This window comes from Gopherus flavomarginatus, chromosome 2 (genome assembly GCF_025201925.1).
Source record: "Gopherus flavomarginatus isolate rGopFla2 chromosome 2, rGopFla2.mat.asm, whole genome shotgun sequence".
In the NCBI taxonomy this organism is placed as follows: Eukaryota; Metazoa; Chordata; order Testudines; family Testudinidae; genus Gopherus; species Gopherus flavomarginatus.
Window position 1 is genome coordinate 156894120 of NC_066618.1, and position 26440 is coordinate 156920559.

Below are 26440 nucleotides of genomic sequence, written 5' to 3' on the forward strand. Positions count from 1 at the left end.
TGTAGCTATGTGGGCAGAGTTGGCATTGAAGTTTGTTGCATGAATTGGTTCCTGACCTAGAGTTACTATGATGCCGTGTGCAGTTACTGGTGAGAATATGTTTCAGGTTGTCAGGTTGCCTGTGGGCGAGGACTGGCCTGCCACTGAAGGCCTGTGAAAGTGTGGGATCATTGTCCAGGATGGGTTGTAGATCCCTGATGATGCATTGGAGGGGTTTTAGCTGGGGATTGTATGTGATGGCCAGTGGAGTCCTGTTGGTTTCTTTCTTGGGTTTGTCTTGCAGTAGGAGGCTTCTGGGTACACGTCTGGCTCTATTGATCTGTTTCCTTATTTCCTCATGCGGGTATTGTAGTTTTGAGAATGCTTGGTGGAGATTTTGTAGGTGTTGGCCTCTGTCTGAGGGGTTAGAGCAGATGCGGTTGTATCTCAGTGCTTGGCTGTAGACAATGGGTCGTGTGATGTGCCTGGGATGGAAGCTGGAGGCATGGAGGTAGGCACAGCGGTCGGTAGGTTTTCAGTATAGAGTGGTGTTAATGTGACCATCACTTGTTTGCACTGTTGTGTCTAGGAAGTGGACCTCCCGTGTAGACTGGTCCAGGCTGAGGTTGATGGTGGAATGGAAGCTGTTGAAATCGTGGTGGAATCTTTCCAGAGTCTCCTTCCCATGGGTCCAGATGATGAAAATGTCATCAATGTAGCGTAGGTAGAGAAGGGGCATGAGTGGATGAGAGCTGAGGAAGCGTTGTTCTAGGTCGGCCATAAAAATATTGGCATATTGTGGGGCCATGCAGGTGCCCATAGCGGTGCCACTGATCTGGAGATATATATTGTCATCAAATTTGAAATAGTTGTACGTGAGGATAAAGGCACAGTTGTCTGTGGCATCATCAGGGATACTGTTCCTGACAGCTTGTATTCCATCTGTGTGTGGGATGTTTGTGTAGAGAGCCTCTACATCCATGGTGGCTAGGATGGTGTTTCTGGAAGGTCACCAATGCATTGTAGTTTCCTCAGGAAATCAGTGGTGTCACGGAGATAGCTGGGAGCGCTAGTGACATAGGGTTTGAGTAGAGAGTCCACATATCCAGACAGTCCTTCAGTGAGAGTGCCAGTGCCCGAGATGAAGGGGTGTCCAGGATTTCCGAGTTTGTCGATCTTGGGTAGTAGATAGAATAACCCTGGTCGGGGTTCTAAGGGTAAGTTGATTTGTTCCGCTGTTAGTGTAGGGAGTGTCTTGAGTAGATGGTGCAGTCCCTGAGTGTATTCCTCAGTGGGATCTGAGGGAAGTGACCTGTAGAATTTGGTATTGGAGAGTTGTCTGGCGGCCTCCTTTTGGTAGTCGGACCTGTTCATGATGACAACAGCACTTCCTTTATCAGCCTTTTTGATTATAATATCAGGGTGGTTTCTGAGGCTGTGGATGGCATTGCGTTCTGCACGACTTAGGTTATGAGGCAAGCGATGTTATTTTTCCACAATTTCTGCCTGTGCATGTCGACGGAAGCATTCAATGTATAGGTCTAGACTGTCATTTCGACCCTCAGGAGGAGTCCATGTGGAATTCTTCTTCTTGTGCTGGTGGTGGGAGGGTAACTGTGTATCATTGCGCTGTTAAGTGTTGTCCTGAAAGTATTCTTTGAGTTGGAGATGGCTAAAGTAGGCTTCCGGATCGCCACAGAACTGTATCATGTTGGTGGGGGTGGCAGGGCAGAAGGAGAGTCCCCGAGATAAGACAGACTTTTCTTCTGGGCTGTGTGTGTGGTTGGATAGATTGACGATATTGCTGGGTGGGTTAGGGGTACCACCGTTGTGGCCTCATGTGGCAGGTAGGAGTTTAGACAGCTTACAGTCCTTTTTCCTTTGTAGAGAGGTGAAGTGAGTAATGTAGATCTCCTGTCTTATTTTAGTGAAGTCCGTTTGTATGGAAGTTGGGTTATTAATGAGAGTCTCCAGCTTGGAGAGCTCTTTTTTGATGTTTTCCTGTTTGCTGTATAGGATGCTGATCAGGTGGTTCCTCAGTTTCTTTGATAGAGTGTGGCATAACCTCTCACTGTGGTGTGTGTAGTATGTAGATAGCAGTGGATTTTTTACCTTTAGTCCATTTGGTATGATATCCATCCGTTTGCATTTGGAAACTAACCTCATTATCTCTAGCTTGCTTGCATATATATACCTGCCCCTGGAAATTTCCATTACATGCATCTACGAAGTGGTTATTCACCCACAAAAGCTCATGCTCCAAAACGTCTGTTAGTCTATAAGGTGCTACAGGATTCTTTGCTGCTTTTACAGATCCAGACTAACACGGCTACCCCTCTGATTCTCAATAATACATTAGTCTGTGTGTATATGCAAAGAGGCCTGTGGAACTAAGACTATGTGTTAGTCTATAAGATACACACAATAAACAAACAGACACGCATGCAAGCTCTGAAGTGCCTGCGCATCTGAATGTACTGATGAATATCATGCCCACCATTTGCCCATTCAAGCTGTTTGCAGATAATGGTTTAAAGATTTGACCCACTAAAATGGGAAGAAAATGAAAATCTGTATCATAATATGTTTCAGAACCAGGGCTGCCCGGGGTGAGGGGGGGGGGGCAAGTGGGTTAATTTGCCCCAGGCCCCGCAGGGACCCCGTGAGCCCTGGCCTGGCGGCGGTCCGGGTCTTAAGTGGCATTTCAGCGGTGGGGGACCCTTCAGTGCTGCCAAAGACGCAGAGCGACTGAAGGGTCCCCCACCTCTGAAATGCCACCGAAGACCTGGACCGCCGCCAGGTGAGTAAAAGCACCGCAGCTCCCTGCTTTGCTCCAGGCCCTCTGAATCCTCTGGGCAGCCCTGTTGAGAACCCAAGGAAGTATTTGAGAGTTTAAAAGAAAAAAAGAAAATGATGAAGTTGAGTGTGTGTGCTGCAAGTGGTGTGGCCCAATTATTAAATGTAAATATTTATAGGCTATTAGTACTAAGTCTACGACAATAAACGGCTTATTCAAATGAGAAGTTTTATTTGGGGATTAGCGATCTATTGTTTTCTTAAACTCAGAGTAGAAATTGTGTTATGAGTTCTGTTTTAGTTCTGCATCAAACCACATTGAATTCTGTTCATCAGAGCATTAATGTACTGAATGCTTTTATCTCTTGTCCTTCCATCCACCGAAATAAACCCTGATATTTATCCAGAAGAATTTAATATGTTTTGCACTGATTTTCACCTATTTTGTTCTAGTAATAAATACTGATAATTTCCTGGGTAATGTTAAATAAAATAAAAACCAAAAATGAAGGGCCCTACTATAGGCAATAGTGCATTCTGCTAACTTCAGGATATTGTAACTCTCCGAATCATTAAAATTATCTCGTGTATTGCCTTTTAGTGAAACAGATTTTTATATATAAAAGTCATCAATAGTAATTTCCCCCACTAGTGATGAAACATAGGTATTAGATCTTTAACGGCTCTGTATGTTTTTTTTTTCTTTTCTGTAGGTCATCTGAGTCAGCCTTCCCTTATCACCTCTGACTCTTCCTGATGCCAAAATAAAATTTTCTAGATGTACTTCATCTCTAACTAGGGATTCTATTTTGATGGAATAATTTTGTTTTTTTCTCCCCTTTCATCTGTCCCCACCACACACTTCTTGTCTCCTCGTTGTCTCCAAAGTTTGTGGTGGTTTCTCCACCACTGGAAATGATAAAATCAAGATTGGATCCCCCCCCCCCCTGAAAAAAAAGGGCTATAGTTCAAACAGGAATTAATTCATGGAAATAGTATGGCCTGTATTATGCAGTAGATCGCACTAGATGATCAGAATGGTCCTTTTTGGCCTTACAATCTATGAAAATGTCTCTTCCTTTGCTCTGCTGCTACTCTTTTCCCAGTGACAACCACCACTCTCAGTACTAGAAGGTAAACATGGTCCCATTAACTCATAGCACTGCCAGTTGCCCACAGTGAGACGTTGAGCCATGTAGTACAGGGAGCTAAACTCTGCAACATCCACTGTACTGGGTGTGCAGTTAGTTAAAAAATCCTGCAGTGTGGTGAGAGCTGGATTGAGGAAAATGGGTAATTGAAAGAACTGAGTACCTCACACTTGAAACCTTAACAATTTCTTTACATAAAAATGAATGTACATTTGCTGACTATTCCTAGAAATGCTTCCTTGAAATAATCCTAAAGGAATGTATAGTTAACAAATCAGAAGGGCATTACTCCACCAACTGAATTGTTGGAAAGAAAGTGAGGATGTATGCTAAATTTGAGATGGGCTTGTAGCCATGCTTTGAAGATTGATGGGAATATTTAATTTCAGATGAAAGTAGGTGCGTTAGGGTTACTGCAGCAGCAAGGGAGTACTTGAATAACTTTTGTAGGTATCACTTGCTTACTGAGTCCTGAATGAGATCACAGTATTTGAAGTTTAAGATTGAGCAGAGACAGGTTTATGCACATATCTCCTTCTCCTAGTTCTAATGCCACTTCACCTTTATGGCTGGATTATTTTGCTTGATCAGTTAGCATTTAGTACAGGAGTTTTTCCTAAGCACCTGTGCAAAGAGCATAGCATGTTGAGTTCAAGAATATATGAATTTGGAGTTGCTTTTGTTTGTATAAAAATAGAGAATAACTTCAGTTGAAAAACAGAATTCTTTCTAGGTTTGTGCACAGCCTGTAATCATCTCACTGTGGAAGTCTAATATAAATGTGGTTTATATTGGCAAAAAAAGTGCTTTTGCTGATACTGCTTATACAAATTCCCTGAACAAAACAAGCTATATCAGCAAAAGCAGTTGTTTGCTGGTGTAACTGCCTCTAAACTATGGCTTTGGCTGATTATAAAAAAGTATCCTTAAAAATCACACGCTTGACCAATGTTACTATACTGGCATATGTTTTAAGTGTAGACCTGGCCTAGGTTTCTTGAAGTGTGAGAGTAGCATCCTGTGATTTGTGGCATTGGGTTCTGCACAGCGATCCCATAGAATGAGTGTAGATTTTTGCCTGTCTGTGGCTAGCAGATCACCCCCTGACCGGAGTTAGCACCATTTGTGTGCGGTATCCTGATGTGAAGCCTGACTGTGAAGGGTCCAAGATACTGGCAGACATCAGGTATAGTTGGAGAGTACTTGGTCACCTTGCTTAATAGCAGATTAGATACTCAGCAGTAGGTATGTAGTCTGGTGCAATGCAAGTTGTTTCTCTGAGTTGTGGCTGAGCATGTTTTAGTGTGTGTGGCAGAAAGAAGTATTGACAGTCTTCAGTAGCAAGAAACCGAGATGCTCCCTGAAACCTGAATGTAATAGTTAAAGCTGACATCAGCATTGAAATGAACAACATCAAGTTAACCCTTATTGAACAGTGAACCATATATTTACTGTTGTGCCAGTCCACGTGTAGCTGTGAAGATAATCTCTGGTGGTTGATCCACCATTAAGAATGATTTGCGAATGTAAATGGAGGTCCAGTAAAAAGTATGTGATCAATGTCAAAGATTCCTGACCTAATAAAAAGAACAGTAGATCACTGGCTGCCATCTTACTATATTTTGTGGGGGAACAGTTACATCTGTGCCCACAAAACTCATGGCCCTGTATATGCAAGGGAAACTTTTTTCAAATATTTGAAAGTGATCTCTGACACTTGGTCCTGAAAATCACAATGTATTCAATGTGCTTTCTTCTTGAGTAATATATATTTAAAAATATAACTCCCTCTTGACTATTTTTTTAATTGAGTATTTTATCGTTTGATTTTAATATGTAAAAACATACAGATGCAGGAAAAGTTCTAAGAAATGTTCCATAGTAATATGGCCTGTAATCAGATTTAGGATTAAAAATAAAAAGTCTGGGATTAACAGTACGCTTTCAAACCAGAAAATGAAATCCCAGTTATGTCACTATGATAGGATGTACACTGCTATCCTTTCTGTTACAGCAGAAAGACCTAGGCCTTGGCTACACTGGCGCTTTACAGCGCTGCAACTTTCTCGCTCAGGGTGTGAAAAAAACACACCCCTGAGCGCTGCAAGATACAGCACTGTAAAGCGCCAGTGTAAACAGTGCCGCAGCGCTAGGAGCGCGGCTCCCAGTGTTGCAAGCTAATCCCCATAAGGAGGTGGCGTACGTGCAGCACTGGGAGAGCTCTCTCCCAGCGCTGGCGCTGTGACCACACTCACTTCAAAGCGCTGCCGCGGCAGCACTCCCACAGCAGCGCTTTGAAGTTTCGAGTGTAGCCAGGCCCCTAGGTTTTGACTAGTCGGGTTTTGTAAGGAGCAAGCATGTAACAGTGCCAAGTATCGAGGATTGTGTGTTGAAGTCAAACTGCAGGATTTCAGAACAATTTCACTAGTCAGATGTAGCCTCTGTATGTAATTTACAAAGCATTAAGTGTAGGAGCCCTAAGTGCTTTCATATTAAAGGGATCTGTCTTAAATGCTTTTGTAAGGAAGATGATACTGGCATTCAAGGTCTTGTAGTAATTTCTGTTAATTTAGAGTACGTTTTACCACCGAAGGCTGTGCTTTACTGTACCTGCAGTTAAAATATGAAAATCTCTAAACATTTATAAATATGTCTGCAAGATAAAACTTGTTCGTTTTCAGCTCTTTAAATAGTGATGAGATTTAGGTCTATTTATTCTGTTAATACTGTATGTAATGCTACTTTCCTGTACAATTGCTTTGCTTGTCCTCTGGTTTTAGGAGGGCTTCAAAGGGAGGATGTTCATATATGGGTATGCTATATAATTTGATGATTGGAAGAAACCTGAAGCCTTCCATTGTGACCCTGTTTTGGGAAGAACACTGTTAAATTAGATACATGCTAGAGAGACTCATCTTGCCTTGATGAATCAGATGTGTCCCCTATATGATTTCCTTGCCAAGGGGCCTACTACTAAGTTAAAAAATCCTGCACTAATAAAGGCAGCCTCAAGCATTTGAACATTAGCTAACAAATGTGGCGCTTCTGGTCTTTTAAAACAGATTTTGAAGATAACTTTTGTAATAGCACTGGAATCACTTTCTTATTCAGTCTTGTGTTACAAGTAACAGATGTGTTAAAGATCAAAAAGAGCGATTTGATTGGGAAGAGTTGGCATGCATTGGGCCATGTTATCCTGCTTTCTTGGCATTCATAATCATGCAATTAATTGGCATTTCACACCTAGATAAAAGGCACATGCAAATGTATAATCATGCCGCACCTAAATAAAAAGTAACAATTTTCCTGGGGACTGTGATAGGTTATGGGGGAGGGAAAAGAGATTTGTCCTTACTCTTGAAATGTAGTGTTTTCAGGAACAATCATTGTGCACTAGGGCCACATTTCTCATTGAATATGTGAAATGCACCTATCTTAAATTAGAGTAGGCGCTCAGTAAATTTCCGGATATTTTGACCAGTATATGTCTAATAGCAGATATTGGTATCTGAATAGAATATTTTGCAATATTTGTTTATCCTTTGACTGAATGCCTCTGCTTTGTAAGTGGACAGAGAAACTAATGGCGTCTGTGTGTGTGCACATATGTACACAGACACGCACACAAATATATATATATAAATTACATATTTGGAGGGGAAAAGTAACAAAATGTTGTAACTGAAGTAAACCAACTCTTAGGGCATGCCTTTACTAGCAACGTGGCTGTTTAGTTGCAGCATCAGCACTCGGAGAGCGCTCTTTGAGCGTTGTAAAAAACCCACTTCCACGCTGTCATAACATTCCCTCTCAGATGTGAACCTTAGAGTTCAGAAAATGAGATACTAGCATCTGAATCCTCTAACCTTCATTACCAGCTTAGATCTGATAGCGCTGCCACCACCCAAAAATATAGTGTTTTGGGGCACTCTGACCTCTCCAACCTTTCCTGGGGACCCCAAGAACCCAGATCCCTTGGGTTCTTAAAACAAGGAGGAATAAACCATTCCCCCACCTTTCCCCTCCCGGAGTTTCCCTCCCTGCGCTATCCTGAGAGATACTGATCCAACCTCTTAAATCACCATACAGAGAAGCATCTCCCTTCCCTTCCACAAAGAGGCAAACAGATTCAAGGAAAACAGAGAGAGATTCTATCTCTCCCGTCCAATCCCCTGGAATAAAACAAGGGAAACAAGAAAAAAAATCAATCAGGTTCTCTAAAAAGAAATCTTTTAATAAAAGAAAGGAAAAAGTAAAGAATTATCTCTGTAACTTCAGTATGTAAATATTACAGGGTCCTATAGCTTACAGACACCAGAAAGAGACTTTCCCCCCAGTACCAATACAAATCAGAATATTCCCAGCAACTACACATATAAAAGTTAACCAGCCAGATCCACAATTGCAAATAGAGTAAAACAATCAAAAAACCTGAACCGCCTGTTTTTACTTACTATCTGAAAAGAAACTTAGAGAGCCTTTAGTAATGTCTGGTCTCTCTCAGACCATCCGAGAGAAGAACACACAACGGACAAAGAACACACACAAAAGCTTCCCTCCACCCAACTTTAAAAGTATCTTGTCTTCTGATTGGTCTTCTGGTCAGGTGTCCAGTTCCCTGCTTGTAACCTTTTACAGGTAGAAGAGACATTAACCCTTAACAATCTGTTTATGACACACGTGGGGAATAGCTGCCAGCGCTGGTGCACTGTCTGCACTGACACTTTACAGTGCTGAAACTTGCAGCACTCAGGGGTGTGTTTTTTTTTCAGACTCCTGAGCAAGAAAGTTGAAGCGCTGTAAACTGCCGGTGTAGACAAGCCCTTTGAAAACACCATCTCTCTTCCTTGCAACAGTAACTCCTATAGGTTTATTTTAAGAATTGAAAATTAATCAAGCAAATACACTTCATAAACAGAAATGATCAGCTATGGAGAGGCACCGTGATAATTTGCTTTTCTTACCAAAATTTTTGCACAGGACTTAACCAGCATGATTTTACTCTTCCCTTTAAAGCAGAATCCTAAGGGCAATCTTCCAAAGGTAAATGGAATAAATAAATCAGCCTCTGGTTCTCCTGTACACTTTTCTCACTATGCAACATGGCATATAAACCCAGAATAGACCAAGCCATGGACATGTGCTGATTCATCCAATTCTAGGCAGTATGGTCCAGTGTCTAGAGTATTAGACTAGGATTGGAAATGTGGTTTCTGTTTCCAGCTCTGCCTCTGGCTGGCTGACCTTCACCATTCTGTGCCTCAGTTTCCTTTTTTGTAAAACGGGGATAAATAATACTGCACTCCTTTGTAAATCATGTGGCCATGTATGGATGATGAGCACTATATAAAAGCTGGTGGTATTTTTATTTCATCGTATATGATGTTATCTGCACCAGACTAATGTCAACTGCATCATCTGGCATACAAGCAATATGCAGTACACAACTTTGGAGCTAGTAGAAAACCTTGAAAAGTAAGATACGATAGGTGCAGAAGCAGAGCGGTAGAAGTATTACTGTGATTTTTATATGTCTGAGTTCCATGAAGTTCAGCTTTCAGTCCAGGCAATGGAAATCTGAAAATAGGGTTTGTGCAGCCTCATGTGCACTTCCATTCCACAGAGAACAGGTGTGTATTTTTGTGTATGTGGAAATAATTCACCAGCTAATTGATACTTCAGTGGTCTTATTACAGTTCCTAGTGCACAAATGTACACATCAGTCACTTCCAGGCCTACTATTCTATGAAAAGATGAACCTAGGAGAGACTGGATTTACGGCTCATTACAACAGTCTGTAACCCACTAATCCTCCTTTGTCCTACAACTGCAGAGGTGTTAACTGCTCACTTCATCTTGAATGGTCTCTTACAACATGTTGACACCTTATGGTAAACCATTTGTCCCACTTTGTATTTAGCTGTAACATTCCGAGTTACATAACGTTTCCCACACCTGAAGAAGAGCTCCAAAGCTTGTTTCTTTCACCAATAGAAGTTGACCAATACAAGTTATTACTTCACCCACATTGTCTCAGGGCTATGTCTACACTACAGACCATACAGTGGCACAGCTGTACTGATGCAGCTACGCCACTGTAAGGTCTCCCATGTAGCTACTCTGTGCTGACGGGAGAGAGCTCTCCCATTGGCATAATTAAACCACCCCCAATGACCAATGGTAGCTATGTGAGCGGGAGAGTGCCTTCCGCTGACATAGCACCGTCCACACCTTCTGTCATTCAGCGATGTTTTTTTTTCCACATTCCTGATGGACAAAAGTTCTGCCAACAAAAGTGCTGGTGTAGATATCCTAATATCCTGCGACCAACATGGCTATAACACTGCAGACACAGCTCAGGGCAGATGTACAGTGGTTCCCACCATTCCAGTGCTGGTGAGAGACTGACTAGTATGTAGTATTGATTTCCACTTGCGATTTAAAGGAGTTTTTGAACCCAGTTTTTTAGGAGCTGAAAACTAAAGCAATAGTGCCGTCTAGCTCTCTTCAGTTGGTGAGCAGTGCAAATGTTTGGCAATTTTAAAGCTGTTTTTAACCAAAAGCCAGCAAAACTTATTTTCTGGAGGTGTAACCTGTTGCTCCAATTGACCAAAGTTAAATATGTGACTGCTCAGCACCTGAGATAAGGCTAATCGTTCCTATTTCACCTTTATAGAGAGAAGCTTTTACTTGCTGTTTACTAAGAAGGAATAGGAGGAGAACGCCAGTCTTTAGCCACCAACAGCTTTAGCAAAGGTAAGCATTCAGTTGAAAGTCATGTTGTGTTCTAATATTTTGCCTTCATTTGTTGTAATGTTTGTTGATGATATTTGTGATTAAACTGGTTTATAAAACTAAGCTTCAGAACTTACATAATGTGGCTGCCTAGTTTGCAGTGTAGTTTCCGATAGAAATTAGAAGGTAGTATTTCAGGGTTCTATATTTGACATACTTTGTGACTTTCTGCTAGCCATTTACTTGGCCTCAGTTTCTCAATCTGTTAAAATGTATAATGCATACCTGTCTTTGGAAAGGACTTATATCTTTGGATTACATTTTCTGTAGAAATGAAAACTGTTAATATACATAGGACATTTAGTAAACTACAATAAAGAAACAATTTTAAAAGAGGCTCAGTAAAATTAGGTCCTAATTTTAAAAGATTATCTGTAAGATGAATAAACCACAATATATACGTTGCCTTATAGGTCTTGCATGGATTTTCACTGACTAAATTTTGTGCTGTCAGACAAAATTTGAGTTCATTAGTTTTTTATTGATTTAAGTAATAGCTATAAAAATATTTTCATAGCATGTGTTCATATTTCCCCCTTTCTTTGTGTACTGTGTGAGTGTGTTCTCCAGTGTTTTGTCCTACAGACCATGTAACTAACAGTATAATAACATCAATATTAACAATAGTTAATACTGGAAACGGGTGGGATGGGTGGGGAATGCACACCGGCATGATTATAGTGTTTATAAAGTCAGGCATTTAAATAGTTGTCCTACGCAGTTTGAGGATTTTGACTGTTCCACTGGATTTTCTGCCTATAATATTCCAGCATGTATACAACAGTTTATCATGTCTAAACCACCTCCAGGCCATTGGTTTAATTTGATTTGTATGCATTGTGCTATTACTCATAAAGCGACTTCTTGTGCATTTACTTAAATTTTCTGGTTATGTCAGAGGCATGTAGTAACAGCTTGTGACCATGTGGTGTCTTCCTGTATTTTTAGCTGTTGTATAATGTAAATAGTGATTCTGATTGGATAAAATAGTTATACAATATAATGAGCCCATCTAGATTATAAAAAACCTTCATTATGTCTGCATTTTAGTAGAATGTTACTCACAGCCTTCAGTTCCTCTGTGTAGAAAACGCAGGAAACTTTGGAGAGGACAGTAGGTTGAGAGGCTCTGCAGAGATTAGTACAGATTTCTGGAGGTAAGATTTTTTTTTTGAATTAAAGTGGTAAAAGGAAGAACTCGGCTGCTTAAGTTTAGATATTAAGTGTCCAGTTTATAATTAAGTAGACATAAAGAATAAAAGATGTAAATGACTATTAATCATATGAAAAATTCTTCTGATTTTACAAACTAACATTCAAAACATGTAATTTGGATGTGAGGACTTTAACCAGTTTTATTTGCTTACTGTAGAAAACAGATTTGTGACTGCTGTAAAGAGAGCTAGGAAGAAATGCTAAAGCCATGCTTAATTTGTTAAGTCATCTGTGGCAATATATTTGCCTACACACTTAAATTTAAAAAAATCCTTTAGATAAGAGAGAGAACCTGTGTGCGTGGAAATCATTCAGTTAAGAATGGGGTTTTACAGTACATGAAAATGCTGAAGTGTTTATAGCAGGTAATTTGGAGAGGAAAAACATTATTGCTGTTGGGTTTTCTTGGAACAATGTTGGATATTTAAGAACAATAAACGGAAGCTTCACATTTCTCAAATACTTTACAAAGCTAGAAAGGATAGTTATCAATCATGAGTTTTTTGTGCAAAGTACCTAACTAAAAGTAGACACTCACTCACTCTTGGATTGATTAGTCTCATGTTGACTTTAAGGTAATGTAGTTTTAGAAGGGAACCAGCGCTCTAGCTTTTGGAGTTCAGAGGAGTATTAAATATGCTCTTCCAGAAAGGGGATTCTCTCTGACCAAAGACTTGATTGAAGCTAGAAATGAAAATGAGACTGGGCTTATGGATAAAGATAGCTTACCCTATATTTCTGCATGGCAGTGTAATGAAAGGTTAAACAAATAATGTTTACTCCGCATGCTGTCAGGAGTCTTCATGAGCAGGTGAACAGGATTTAATAAACTGTAGTGTCTATGAGGATAACAAAATTTTTCAATTCACAAATAAACATGCAATACATAAGGACCAAAAAGACCCCTTGGTGTCAATTACATGAATTTTTCTGGAGGAAAAATAGTGTATCCAGATTAAAACTGCTTTGAAATTTCAGAGGTTATTACTAACTCTCTGCACCAGAATAAAATAAATGAATGTAATCATTCCTGGGCAAGGTATACACTGCCATGTGATACAGATTTTAAAAAGTTAGGTGGGTTCTGACATGAAGACCTAAACATTGATTGACAGGAGATAACATTTAAAAGTACAGTCATTTCAGTAATGACACATGCAACATAGAGGAGAAATAATATAATGTTTTAAAATTGATGTGATTTCTGCCAGAAATGGACATGGATTGCATTCATTTTAACATGTGTCTGGCTACATGATGCAGAGTAAGAACTCAAAATGGTGCTCTGTTTCATAATGAAAACTGCAAATGTAATGTCTTTCTCAAATTTGCTCTGGACATTATTCCCAGAATTCACTTTACATTTTTTAATGCTGTTAAGCTAAAAAGCACAAAATCTGAAACAATGAACCCCTAATTTTTTTTATCTGTTGTTTTAGCCTGTATTGGAAGCATCCTGCTTGTTCATTTTTTATTTGTATATGAACTTAGTATGTACTGTGCTCCACAGGAGATTAAACCAATCAAGGATGATGTAGCAAGAATGATCACCAACAGGAAAAAATACAGGATCAGAGGAAAATATAGGGGCAAGTGTGTCCAGAAAATACCAGTTATCTTTGTTCTCAGTATATAGTGTAAACAGTGGTATATACCTGAATGACATGTCTACACAGCAGCGTGCAGGAAAGTTAAGCCAAAATAATTGAGGATGTGAATTTAAAGTACATTAAAGCTGTGTGGACTCTCAGGCTGAGTTTAAAGGGAACTGAGTCCATATTACTTCTCACCATGAGAGTCCACACAATGTTTCAATATGCTTTCAGTTCACATCTTCTTCAGTTAATTGAGCTTAATTTTCCTGAGCATCCTTGTGTAGATATGCCCAAGCGTAGCAGATGAATTACAAAGACATACTAGTTGCTGAAAGCCTGTGTAGTCACAAGGATTTGTTTGGTGAAGTCATATTGGTTTAAAAAAAAAGGTCGGAGCCAAAAATGGTTGAGAACTTAAAAACTGGTCAGTAACAGACTATGAATTGCAGTGATCTTTGAACCTCATGATATTTTGAACAAAAAGAGCTCTGTCATATTGTTTGTTTCCATTGCTTCACATTGACTCAGACATTTTAGGGCTCAGAGTGATGTTTGAGGTTATTCTGTTTGCTGGTATATGGGTGATTGTGTTGATTTTGTATGTGGGTTGAATTGTGCTGGAAGAGTTGTGTGGATTTGTGCTGGTGGCGAATGAGGGGTGTGTGCAGTAGTCAAGGCTATATGTATTTGGAATTATTGTGTAAGCTGGTTGTGGTATTTGTGTGCGTGGTTTTATCTGGGAAGGAGTAGTTGTGTTGGGAGTTTTATGTTGTTTTGTGTGGTTGGCAGATGGGCATATGAGTGTGGCATTTGAGCCAGTTAATCCAGCATCTATGCAAGTCTCCCTCGTACAACTAACAGAATTGTTGCATATAAATTAGTGGTAGAGTGATCTAATCCAGCATCTTGTCTTCTGACAGTAGCTGGGTCAGATGATTCAAAGGGAGGGAACAGAACATCTCAGTTTATCAAGTGCCTCATCCCTAGGCATCCGGTCCCATCTTCTCGCAGTCTGAGGTTTTGGGACACCCAAAATGTGTGCTCACATCCCTGACCATCTTGGCTAACAGCCACTGTGTTGGACCTATCCTCCATTAACTTACCTAATTCTTTTTTGAACCCAGTTATACTTTCGGTCTTCACAGTATCCCAGCAATGAATGCCACATGTTGGCATTGTGTGACAAAGTACTTCCTGATGTTTGATTTAAACCTACTACCTATTCATTTCATCATGTGATCGCTTGTTCGTGTCTTATGAGAAGAGGTAAATAACACTACTTTATTCACCCATCTCCATGCTAGTAATGAGTTTATTGACCTCCATCATATCCCCCCTCTTTTCCAAGCTGAACAGTCCCAGCCTTTTTAATCGTTCTTCATATGGAAGCTGTTCCATACCTTTAATCATTTTTGTTGCTGATCTTTGTACTTTTTCCAATGCTAATTTATCATTTTTGAGATGGGGTGACCAGAAATGCACACAGTAGTTAAACTGTGGGTGTACCATGGATTTATATAGTGGCATTATGCTATTCTGTCTCTTATCTGTCCTTTTCCTAGTGGTTCCTAACCTTTTGTTAGGATATTTTGACTGCTGCTGCATATTAAATGGATGTTTTCAGAGAACTATCCACGATGACTCCAAAATCTTTTTTTCTTGAGTGATAACAGCTAATTTAGACCTCATCATTTTGTATTTTGCATGACCTCTGATGTCATAGTGGTCTAGGACTCTTGGCATGGCATAGATACACACCTTATGGTGGCTTTATGCTGCACAGGTGTAATTTCATAAAGTCAAAATGGCTGAGAACTTAAACATTGGACTGTAATAGACCACCAGATCCAGTGATGATTCAACTGGAATCATAGAAGATTACGGTCGGAAAAGACCTCCGGGGATTATCTAGTCCACTCCCCTGCTCAAAGCAGGACCAATTCCCAACTAAATCATCCCAGCCAGGGCTTTGTCAAGCCTGACCTTAAAAACCTCTAAGGAAAGAGATTCCACCACCTCCCTAGGTAACCCATTTGAGTGCTTTACCACCCTCCTAGTGAAAAAGTTTTTCCTAATATCCAACCCTAAACCTCCCCAGTGCAACTTGAGACCATTACTCCTTGTCTGTCATCAGGTACCACTGAGAACAGTCTAGATCCATCCTCTTTGGAACCCTGTTTCGGGTAGTTGAAAGCAGCTATCAAATCCCCCTTCATTCTTCTCTTCTGCAGACTAAACAATCCCGGTTCCCTCAGCCTCTCCTCATAAGTCATGTGCTCCAGCTCCCTAATCATTTTTGTTGCCCTCCGCTGGACTCTTTCCAATTTTTCCATATCCATCTTGTATTTTGGGTCCAAAACTGGACACGGTACTCCAGATGAGGCCTCACCATTGTCAAATAGAGGGGAGTGATCATGTCCCTCCATCTGCTGGCAGTGTCCCTACTTATACAGCCTAATATGCCATTAGCCTTCTTGGCAACAAGGGCAACTGCTGACTCCTACCCAGCTTCTCATCCACTGTAATCCTCAGGTCCTTTTCTGCAGAACTGCTGCTTACACAGTTGGCCCCCAGTCTGTAGCAGTGCATGGAATTCTTCCATCCTAAGTGCAGGACTCTGCACTTGTCCTTGTTGAACCTCATCAGATTACTTTTGGCCCAGTCCTCCAATTTGTCTACATCACTCTGGACCCTATCCCTACTCTCCGGCATATCTACCTTTCCCCACAGCTTAGTGTCATCCGTGAACTTGCTGAGGGTGCAATCCATCCCATTATCCAGATTAATAAAGCTGTTGAACAAAACCGGCCCCAGGACCGACTGCTGAGGCATACCGCTTGATACTGGCTGCCAACTGGACATTGAACTGTTGATCACTACCCATTGAGTCTGACGATCTAGCCAACTTTCTATCTACCTTATAGTCTATCCAATTCATACTTCTTTAACTTGCTGGCAAGAGTACTGTGGGAGACCGTATCAAAAGCTTTGCTAAAGTCAAGGTATATCACATCCACCATTTTCTCCATTCCATAGAGTCAGTTATCTCATCATATAAGGCAATCAGGTTGGTCAGGCATGACTTGCTCTTGGTGAATCCCTGTTGATTGTTCTTGATCACTTTCCTCTCTAAGTGCTTCAAAAGGGATTCCTTGAGGACCTTCTCCATTATTTTTCCGGGGACAGAGGTGAGACTGACTAGTCTGTAGTTCGCCAGATTCTCCTTCTTCCCTTATTTTAAAGATGGGCACTATATTTATTTTCCCAATAGTCCGGGACCTCCTCCAATCACCAAGAGTTTTCAAAGTCTATGGCTCTGGAATCACATCAGCCAACTCCATCAGCACTATTGAATGCATTGCATCCGGCCCCATGGACTTGTGTATATCCCGTTTTTCTATATAGTCCGTAACCTGGTCTTTCACCTCTGAGGACTGCTCACCTCTTTTACTGTGATGTCCAGTGCAGCAGTCTGGGAGCTAACCTTGTCTGCGAAGACGGAGGCAAAAAAAGCACTGAGTGAGTACTTCAGCTTTTTCCACATCCTCTGTCACTAGGTTGCCTCCCCCATTCAGTAAGGGTCCCACACTTTTCCTGACCACTACCTTGTTGCTAACATACTTGTAGAAACCTTTTGTTACCCTTCACATCCCTTGCTAGCTGCAACTCCAATTGTGCCTTGGCCTTTCTGATTATACCCCTGCATGCTCAAGCAATGTTTTTTATACTCCTCCCTGGTCATCTGTCCAAGTTTCCACTTTTTGTAATCTTCCTGTTTGTGTTGACTCTCACCAAAGATTTAACTGTTAAGCTGAGCTGGTTGCCAGCCATTTTTGCTGTTCTTTCTGCACATCAGGATGGTTTGTTCCTGCACCCTCAATAAGGCTTCTTTAAAATACAGCCAGCTTTCCTGGACTCCTTTCCCCCTCATATTAGCCTTCCAGGGGATCCTGCCCATCAGTTCCCTGAGGGAATCAGACTGCTTTTCTGAAGTCCAAGGTCTGTATTCTGCTGCTCTCCTTTATTCCTTCCTGGTGATATTCTGAACAAAAAGAGCTCTCAGCCATGCTTTTAGCTGCTTCCATTGCTTCACACTGGCTTTGTCTACACTACCACTCTCCCACTGACATAACTACTGCCACCTGTTGGGGGTGATTTCATTATGCTGGCAGGAGACGTCTCTCCCACTGGCATAGAGCGGCTATACAGGAGAGCTTAGTGGTGCAGCTGCAGTGCTACAGCTATGCCACTGTAAGATCCGTAGTATAGACAGAGCCATTGACTCCACAGAAATTCTTAGCTTCAGAAGGATGGGATTCTCCTGGAATTTTAATTCTTTAGATTATTTTGTAGGACAGTTGAAATACTGCAACCACTAGAAAATATTAATTTCTCTTTTGAAGACTTGTTTTAAAGCAGCAGCATCTCAGAACCCAAGTAAGAAACTAACTCAGTATCCAGAGGCCACCTAAATGTTCTTTGAATCTACTTTTAAAAGCCCAAATTTTTGGTTAGTTTTTTGGAGTACTTGCCAAGCTTTTTATCCACTTCTCTGTACAGTCCCAACATTTCTATTGGGCAGAGACACCTGTTTCATAAAGATTTTTAGAGATGGTACTTTAAAGTATTGCATCGGGGATTTGAAACATAGTTGCCTTGTAAGTATCTGAACGCTGTTGTTTGTTGATTTCTAAGCCTTTTTTTTTAGGGGTATTGCAACCCTTTGTTATGGTTCCCTTTTAGACACTGTCATGGAAAACTGTTGTTGTAAAGGACTTGTGTACAATAAAAGGAAAACAAATTGTAAGCCTTCTTTTATCCGAAGGAGACTCCAGTTTGTGATACTCTGGAAAATCTGTTCTCCCAGACTGAAAAAGACAACTATTTAAAAAATAAAATAAGTACAGTGGTTAAGGACCTGATCCTGCAAGCATGGATTCTCACACCATGCAGAGCAAGGCTGTTGCACCTTCATGTGGGCTCAGGGTTCTGCCCACCTGGAACAGTTTGCAGAATAGGGACTTAAACTGTTAATTTACTTGTTTATAAAGCTCCTATCTAAGCACCATTTTTAAGATTAATTACTTTGGCTCACTGGATTTGCCCATCAGAGTTAAAGGGAATTGGTTTCTTGCAGAATTGGTCCCCTAATCAGTAATTTGCTCAAGTTGTGTATATTGGGCTTTATTAACTTTGCAGTTACATCAGCTAGACAGGTGTTGGGGAGCTACCATATAATTATTGTGACACTTGTCAGCATAACTGCAAGGATAATCTTTCAAGTAGAAGTTAGGTTTCTTTGAGCACTGTAGCAGTGATTTGTTTTTTCAGTGTTTCGTAACTTGGTCATGAACTTTTATGTTGGGATTAAATTTTTACCCTCCAGCAGAGAAGTATTTCCTTTTAAAAACAAGAATGTTGCAGGCTAGACTAGGCACTTCCATAAATAATCAAGTTGCATTATCTAACAGCCTAGAGGCCTCAATCACATGTGACAGCCCCATTTTGATAGTCACTCTACCAAGAAAACGAAAGAGTTGCTGCCCGAAACAGTTTATAATCTAAATAGACAAAATTAGTTTTTTGCTTTTTAATACATGAACATAAACTGCAGTTTTGTTTAATTAGGAAAAGCTAATGTTCATTCTGCATAGTTAAAAATATGTCCATTTTATGGACTTGATACAATTGTGCCCAGAGACTGTTTTCTGTGGGACTTGAAATATTAATTATTATGACAGTGTTCATCAGACTGTCTGTAAAAGAGCAGTTGTGTTGTTCATGTGTAGTAAGACAACTATACAAAAGGTGACTCACATTTAATCAGCTGAAGATCCACCAGGATCTTGATACCATGGAAATATCTCTTTAAAAATCTGTACTTCAGGCTAGAGAAAATTAAACCCTGAAATTTGTCATTAATGACTTGAGAGTTGACCAAAGCCAGGAACAACCAGGATAAAGCTGCCATTCCATAATTCATTGGGAATTGCCTTGCTTTTGTGTTTCATTGGTTATCTGGCAAGTGAGAGCTATACCCAGTAAGTGAACTTGGTTAATTAGAGCCTCAACAACAATCCATAATTGTTTGTTTCAATAGTTAAGAATGTTGAAAACCAGTCTTGTTTCTCTAATCAGGTCAATTCAGTGTTTGTTAAAGGCAGAATTTCTTCTACAACTTCTGGGGACCTTTTGCATCTCTCCACTATCTTGTGTGGCATGAGTCTCCCTTCATATTCTCTGGCAGGCACAGTCTTGAGTCCTCCCCTCCTTCTCACCTCTTTAAATGTAAATGTCTGCTGGCAGGCAAATTGTATGGGATCCTATTCTTAATGCAGTCTCCTTTCTAGCTCCTAATATGCTGTCACCAAGGATCTGCTGCAGAACAATGTAGACTACTTAGCTTAGGTGCAGTTCTTTTCTAGATCATAACAAAGTAAATCCAGTGATTTGGTTACAGGCCTAAAGTTTTCATGGCTCTCTGCCTGGTACAGCAGGACTTGAGAGCTGTCTTTAATTGCAGTCTGTGGCGCACTCTTCACTGAAACAGTGCTGCAGTATTGCTAAAATTGTATTTTGGCATGCTAAAGAAGGATGACCTGAAATATTAATCTTTTCCAATGTCCAGTCAGTTCGGGTGACAAGATGACAAAGGTGAAATATCGGGAAGGGGAGAGGAAAAAAAAGCCGCCGGAGGGGGAGGCCCCCCCGCCCACTAGCTCATCTTTTCTCCACCTTCCCCCATAGGGGAAGATGCCCAGCTGGTGCAATCCCGCCCACTCAGACAGCAGCATTTCAGGCAGGCGGCAGCTCTGCCCTGCAGCACAGGGAAGCCCGGGATTAGGAAGTGAGCGGTTGGGGCGTGCTCAGCCTGCAGCCGCTGTGACCCCACCGAGTTGCCGTGTACAAGAACGGCCTGTAGCGCCGACCTGCGCTGCGGCCCTGGGGGGTTCAGGGCAGGGCACATGGCACATGCAACAGCCGGGCAAAGGGGCAGGGGGACATGGGAGCCCTCGAGGAACGGGGGCCGCCAGCCGCCGCAGGGGAGGGGCCGGTGGGCGGCAGCTCTGCCACTCAGGCGCGGGGTCTGGGCGCGGCACTGGTGGCCCGGCCAGGTGCCCCGCTGCCTCTCCCACCTTCACGTGGCTTGGCACGCTGGACAAACAAGCAATTTTGTCTTCCCCAAATCCCCGCCCTGGCCCGACCTTCTTCATGGCCGCGCCACACACGCTGGTATCACCCCCTCCCTCCGGCGCTTGCGCCGCCATACAGCTGATCAGCGCAAGCTTGGGGGGGAGGAGGCATGCGGCGTGCTTGGGGAAGAAGCGGGGCCAGGGCGGGGATTTGGAGCGGGATCCAATGAGGGAAGGAGGGGGCGGGGGCCGGGAGCCCCTCCGGAGTCTGCCTGTGCACCGGAGCGGAGGGCAAAATTGCTAGTTTGTCCACTGTATCGGTCCGGACGCAGGATAAACAAGCAAATATTGGGACAGTCCCGTTAAAATCGGGACGTCTGGTCACCCTACAGTAAGTTTCAAAACTGTATTTTGTATCTTATCAGTATATATACCTAAATGGTAAGAGTCAGTTTGCCAGTCCACAACTCTGTCTCAAGCCCATACAGAAATGGACTATTTTCTAACTCAGAACCTGAGGTTAGCGATCCCTAATTCATAGGGCCCTTAAATATAGTATGTCTTAATTTTCTGAGGTGCTGAGCACTCTCAACTGCCATTGAAGCTAATGAAAGTTTCAGAGGCTTGGCACCTTTGAAAATCAGACAGCTGTTACATAGATGTTCCGGGCTTAGTTAACATAGCAGTAGAGCTATGTGTTGCTTGTGGAGGAGGGCAGTTAGTGGTGTACATCAACATTAGGGCTAAATTTGAGAACAAAAAAAATCATTAATTTCTTTAGCCTGTAATTAAGATGATTCACTCCTCTCTGAATGTCATTTTACAGGATTCTAGGCTCCTTAGCATGAGATTGGTGGAACTCACTTACCTCTTGAGGTTTCTTTGACTCTGAAGGGCAGCCGATGTTGAGTTTAGGCTCCCACGCCACCTCCTTTCTCAGGGCATGTGTCACGTCCCAGAAGATCTTTGGAGCTGTGCATTTCCCTTCCTTTTCCACCCCCACACCCCAGGAACAAAACAGGGCAGTGCCTTAGGGATAGTCTACACTAGAAGTGCTACAGTGTGGATTATGCACATCCCTGAGTGATATAAATTATACTGAAGTAAGTGGGAGTGTAGACAAGCCCTTAGTGTCCCACCCTAAGGCTGGGAACCCTAAGGGTTACCACAGTGGTTGTGCTGTAGTAGTTCACTCTCCCTCTTCACTCATAGGTGTCGCAGAGGACGTTCAATTAGTTCTTTGAGTCCTCTGTTGCTCCATCCAGACAAATGAAGTGTAAATCATAGTCAAAAAGGAAAACTCCTAGAGGACAAGAGTGTTTACTTGATATGAAGTGGAATCCACCTATTTCTTAGAGCTTGTCTACACTGGCACTTTACAGAATTGCAACTTTCTCGCTCCCGAGTGTGGAAAAACACCCCTTGAGCGCTGCAAGTTTCAGCACTGTAACGTGGCAGTGTAGACAATGCACCGGCATTGGTAGCTATTCCCCTCATGGAGGTGTGGTTTTGTTTTTTTTTTACAGCACTGAGAGAGCTCTCTCCCAGCGCTGGTGCCGCAACTAAACAGCCACATTAAAGCCGTGCCACGGCTGCACTTTAAAGTTGTTAGCGAAGACATGCCCTTCGAGAAGCTAGATACTACTTGTTCACGACATCAGAAATGTTTCAAGTTACTTCACTTTTTATGGGGTTTGCTGTCCATTCCGCCTCCTATATACACAATCTTTTATACTTTTTATTGGTGAATATCTATGCATTTTAAAGATCTTTTGTCCATTTCAAGTAAACTCTTTGAGCCTCTAAGGGATAAACTATTTTTTTACTTCCGTGGATGATAAATCCATAACTACACAATGTCTCTTTTTCTCGTCTTCTATTTTTGTGCCATCCAGACACCGTGAACATCTCCAGTAGGTGTTGCACTAACATTGGCCACATTATTTTTGGAGCTGTCAACAGTGATAAAGGTATACAATTAGAAGCAAACCAGTTACTTTCCATCTCTGGCAGGTCATATTTTTCAAGTAGAAATGTGAGCGTCTGGTAGGGATTGAAAGGTTTTGTTTACAAAAGGGTGTTCCAAACAGTGAGCACTTGGGCTGGCTCTCATTTTTTGTTTTTTGTTTTTTAATTTAAAGGTCCGACTGCAAGAAGGATTTGCCAGTATCCTCTTAACGTATACTTTAAAATTACTGGCTCTTATTAGTTAAGCCTTTTAGTTAAGAATACTTCTTTTGAGGCCATTTCACTTTTCTAGTAGGAGTGCTTCACTTGCATATCAATGCTCAAATAGCACTTTTTAATGTGTTTGTTTTTGGCTGTCTAAATGTTAAATTATTTTTAAAACTGAATTGTTCATCAACCAGAGTAACCAGAACCGACTAGCAAATGGAGAATTCTTAAATTGGAACAAGTTTTTAAAAGGTGAGGTATTGTATGATGATTCCAAACATAGCCCAAACTCTGCCATCTACAGAACAGGTCACACATCAAGTGTCATTATTACTGCAGTTGCATCAGACATTAAACTCCTGGCATTTTGCTAGACAACCTTTAGGAAAGAGAATAAACGGTCACTACTTTGTTGGGGTTTATAATGTGGCTGTGCTGAGATTTGTTTCTCATGACTTATTTTTGAATGTTCCTTCACTACCTTTTTACCTCAGGGATTTAGTTGAAAATGTCACTGACTTTAGAGCACATGCCAGTGTACCATGGATGTTTCTTCTGTTTTAATTTTGTGGTTACTTTCACAGAAATTTCCCCCTGATTGTCTTTTATTTATTTTTTGCTGGGGAGTATTTTTCTCCTCCCTCTTTCCTGACCTTGTGATCTGTCATATTCTTTGTGGTTTAGTCTTTTTTAATGTTGCCTATAACTGATTTTTATTTATAGGTGCCTGATGATAGAATATCACCAAATACAGTCAGTGATGTCAGAACAGGGCTCATCTGGCCTGGGATCTTAGCAATGATGTTCTGCATTGCCAGCTGGGGAACTGAGGTTGAATAGTCAGGCTGTGTTTTCACTCTTGGGGATGTCAAGTTTTGGATTGTTGAAGAGCTGGGATGTTTATCTGAGTAGGGAACATAGGGGAAGTACATTGCAGTGGTCGGTTTAGCAAGTTAAAAGGAGACAAATTAATTACGAAAGATTTTTCTTTTAATGTCCCCATCCCAAAGGGAGTAAGGGAACAATGTTATGTAAAATTCATATTCAGTTCTGTCGAGGCCCTAAAACAATCATTTTTGCATCCTCAAACAGCTGTGTTCTCCAAGAAACTTTTGAACTAAGTTTTTATAACCGGCAATAGGCTCCAATATTATCTTCAATCTCAGGTTAAAATGAAGTTTCTGTAGCGGAGGAATGTGCCTCATGTTGTGAAGTTTCAGCTTACTGTGCCAAGCTAAATGTGTGTTTTTTCTATTTTAAAATGGCAGCGTGGAGTTACCTTGAAAGATCAGGTTTACCATATATAGGTCCATAGGATTTACTTTTTGAAGAAGCGTAACCGCCAGGAATGCATAATAGTTAATTGCATCACCATACTTCCACATCCTAAAGGATGGGATTTTTCAGTTTTTTACAAATGGTCCTAATCCATCTAAATTAGTGGAATTAAAAAATAAAAATACAAGTCTCCAGTACTCTGAAGGTGGTGAGAATAACTTTTTCAAGATACAAGGCACATCCCTCCCTCTCTGGAAACGACTGTTCAGCATGAGAGAATAATCAAAGAAATCCATCCCAAAGGAAACTTCTCTTGCTCAAACACTCAAAATAAAGTAGATGGATATTATAGTAAATTATAAAATCATAGGCAGACGCGTGTATAGGTAGGCTAGCCTAACATGTAAAACATTGTTCACATTGGGTTTTCATATAGTAATAGTGTACAGAATGCTGCAAATGGTGTTTGTAAATTAATGATTCTCCAGATTTTGGGGAGAGGGGTGAGCAAACCAGTAAAGGGCCTTAATTTGTATCCTAAATTGGGAGAAATTAAAAATCTATATATTTTTTGGCAGAGCATGTGGATGAGAGCCTAAACTTTTAGCAGGCAGTATGTTAGAGAGCTAAAGTTGGGGTTGCTTTCCTTCAGGGTTTTATGGGAAACCTGGATCATTGTAATGTTCCATATGGGGTGTTTGTAATAACCTTAGTCCCAGATTTGGACCTTAGCGTCCAAAATATGGGGGTTAGCATGAAAACCTCCAAGCTTAGTTACCAGCTTGGACCTGGTACCTGCTGCCACCACCCAAAAAATTAGAGTGTTTTGGGGCACTCTGGTCCCTCTGAAAAACCTTCCCTGGGGACCCCAAGACCCAAGTCCCTTGAGTCTCACAACAAAGGGAAATAATCCTTTTTCCCTTCCCCCCTCCAGATGCTCCTGGAGAGATGCACAGACACAAGCTCTGTGAAACTACACAGAGTGACTCCCCCTCTCTGCTTCCAGTCCTGGAAACAAAAAGTACTTTCCTATTCCCCCAGAGGGAATGCAAAGTCAGGCTAGCAATCCAACACACAAATCTCCCCTTGATTTCTTCCTCCCACCAATTCCCTGGTGAGTACAGACTCAATTTCCCTGAAGTAAAGAAAAACTCCAACAGGTCTTAAAAGAAAGCTTTATATAAAAAGAAAGAAAAATAAGTACACATGTTCTCTCTGTATTTAGATGATACAACACAGGGTCAATTGCTTAAAAGAATATTGAATAAACAGCCTTATTCAAAAAGAATACAAATCAAAGCACTCCAGCACTTATATTCATGCAAATACCAAAGAAAAGAAACCATATAACTTACTATCTGATCTCTTTGTCCTTACACTTAGAAACAGAAGACTAGAAAATAGAACTACTTCTCCAAAGCTCAGAGAAAGCAGGCAGGCAGACAAAAGAAAAAAGACAAAGACACAGACACTCAATTCCCTCCACCCAAAGTTGAAAAAATCCAGTTTCCTGATTGGTCCTCTGGTCAGGTGCTTCAGGTGAAAGAGACATTAACCCTTAGCTATCTGTTTATGACAGTGTTAGATAAAGTGGTATTGCACTCACAATGGTTGTGGCTGTTAGTGAATTTTATAAAACGACGACTCCTTTTTTTTTTTTTTGGTTTCATAAAGTATTACAAATATGCTGTGTCATTGTGAAAAAATATGTAATTAGTTTCACTTTATTTTCTAGGTGCCATCAAAGCTAACGGTACTTCCAGGACCTAATGCTTGAACTTGACTACTAGGTACCGTTCTTACTTCTGGGAGTGTTGCTGTCTGTAAACTGCCCTGTTCCTCTCCACCTTCCCATCTCATAAAATTCAATTCAGCTACTGTGTGACAATCCTCAGCATTCTGGAAACCATGGGGATTGGCAAGAACACTGCTTCTAAATCGGTGGAGACTGGAAGCTCAACAGAAGGCAAATATGAAGATGAATCTAAGCATCCTGCCTTCTTCACTCTACCTGTAAGTAAAATATTCAAGCATGTTCTTTCTTAAATAATATGTAAAAAGTTTTTGTATTATTCAGTTATCAGGGTTTATGTTGACTTAAGCATAGTGTCCCAATATGCAATTAAGCTTTTTAGATATAGAAATTTTGAGTGTCATTGCATTATGAAGAGACTTTTACTAGATCAATGAGCTAAGTTCTTGACTCCTCAATGTCTATTGTGATATAGCTCTCTAACACATGTCTTAAGATGTGTCTCTTAGTAAGCATACACGTACTCATCTTTTTTTGGGGAAGAATCTTGTTTTAAAATGGTCTGGGAAA

General features: G+C 41.1%; 1 protein-coding gene across 7 annotated transcripts in view; it reads left to right on the top strand.

Moving 5' to 3' along the window:
- SLC23A2 (solute carrier family 23 member 2) overlaps positions 1–26440 on the top strand; it is a 123965-nt gene that overhangs the window by 25201 nt on the left and 72324 nt on the right. For 3 of the 7 annotated variants that reach the window (XM_050939999.1, XM_050940000.1, XM_050939998.1), the window contains one exon: positions 25853–26130. In XM_050939999.1, coding sequence (XP_050795956.1) covers positions 26026–26130 — 105 coding nt within the window. In that variant the 5' untranslated portion in view covers positions 25853–26025. Of the gene's footprint in view, positions 1–10606; positions 10683–11771; positions 11879–22559; positions 22635–25852; positions 26131–26440 lie in introns of those variants that run through there. The other 4 variants (XM_050940004.1, XM_050940001.1, XM_050940003.1 and 1 more) reach the window with 4 other exon arrangements.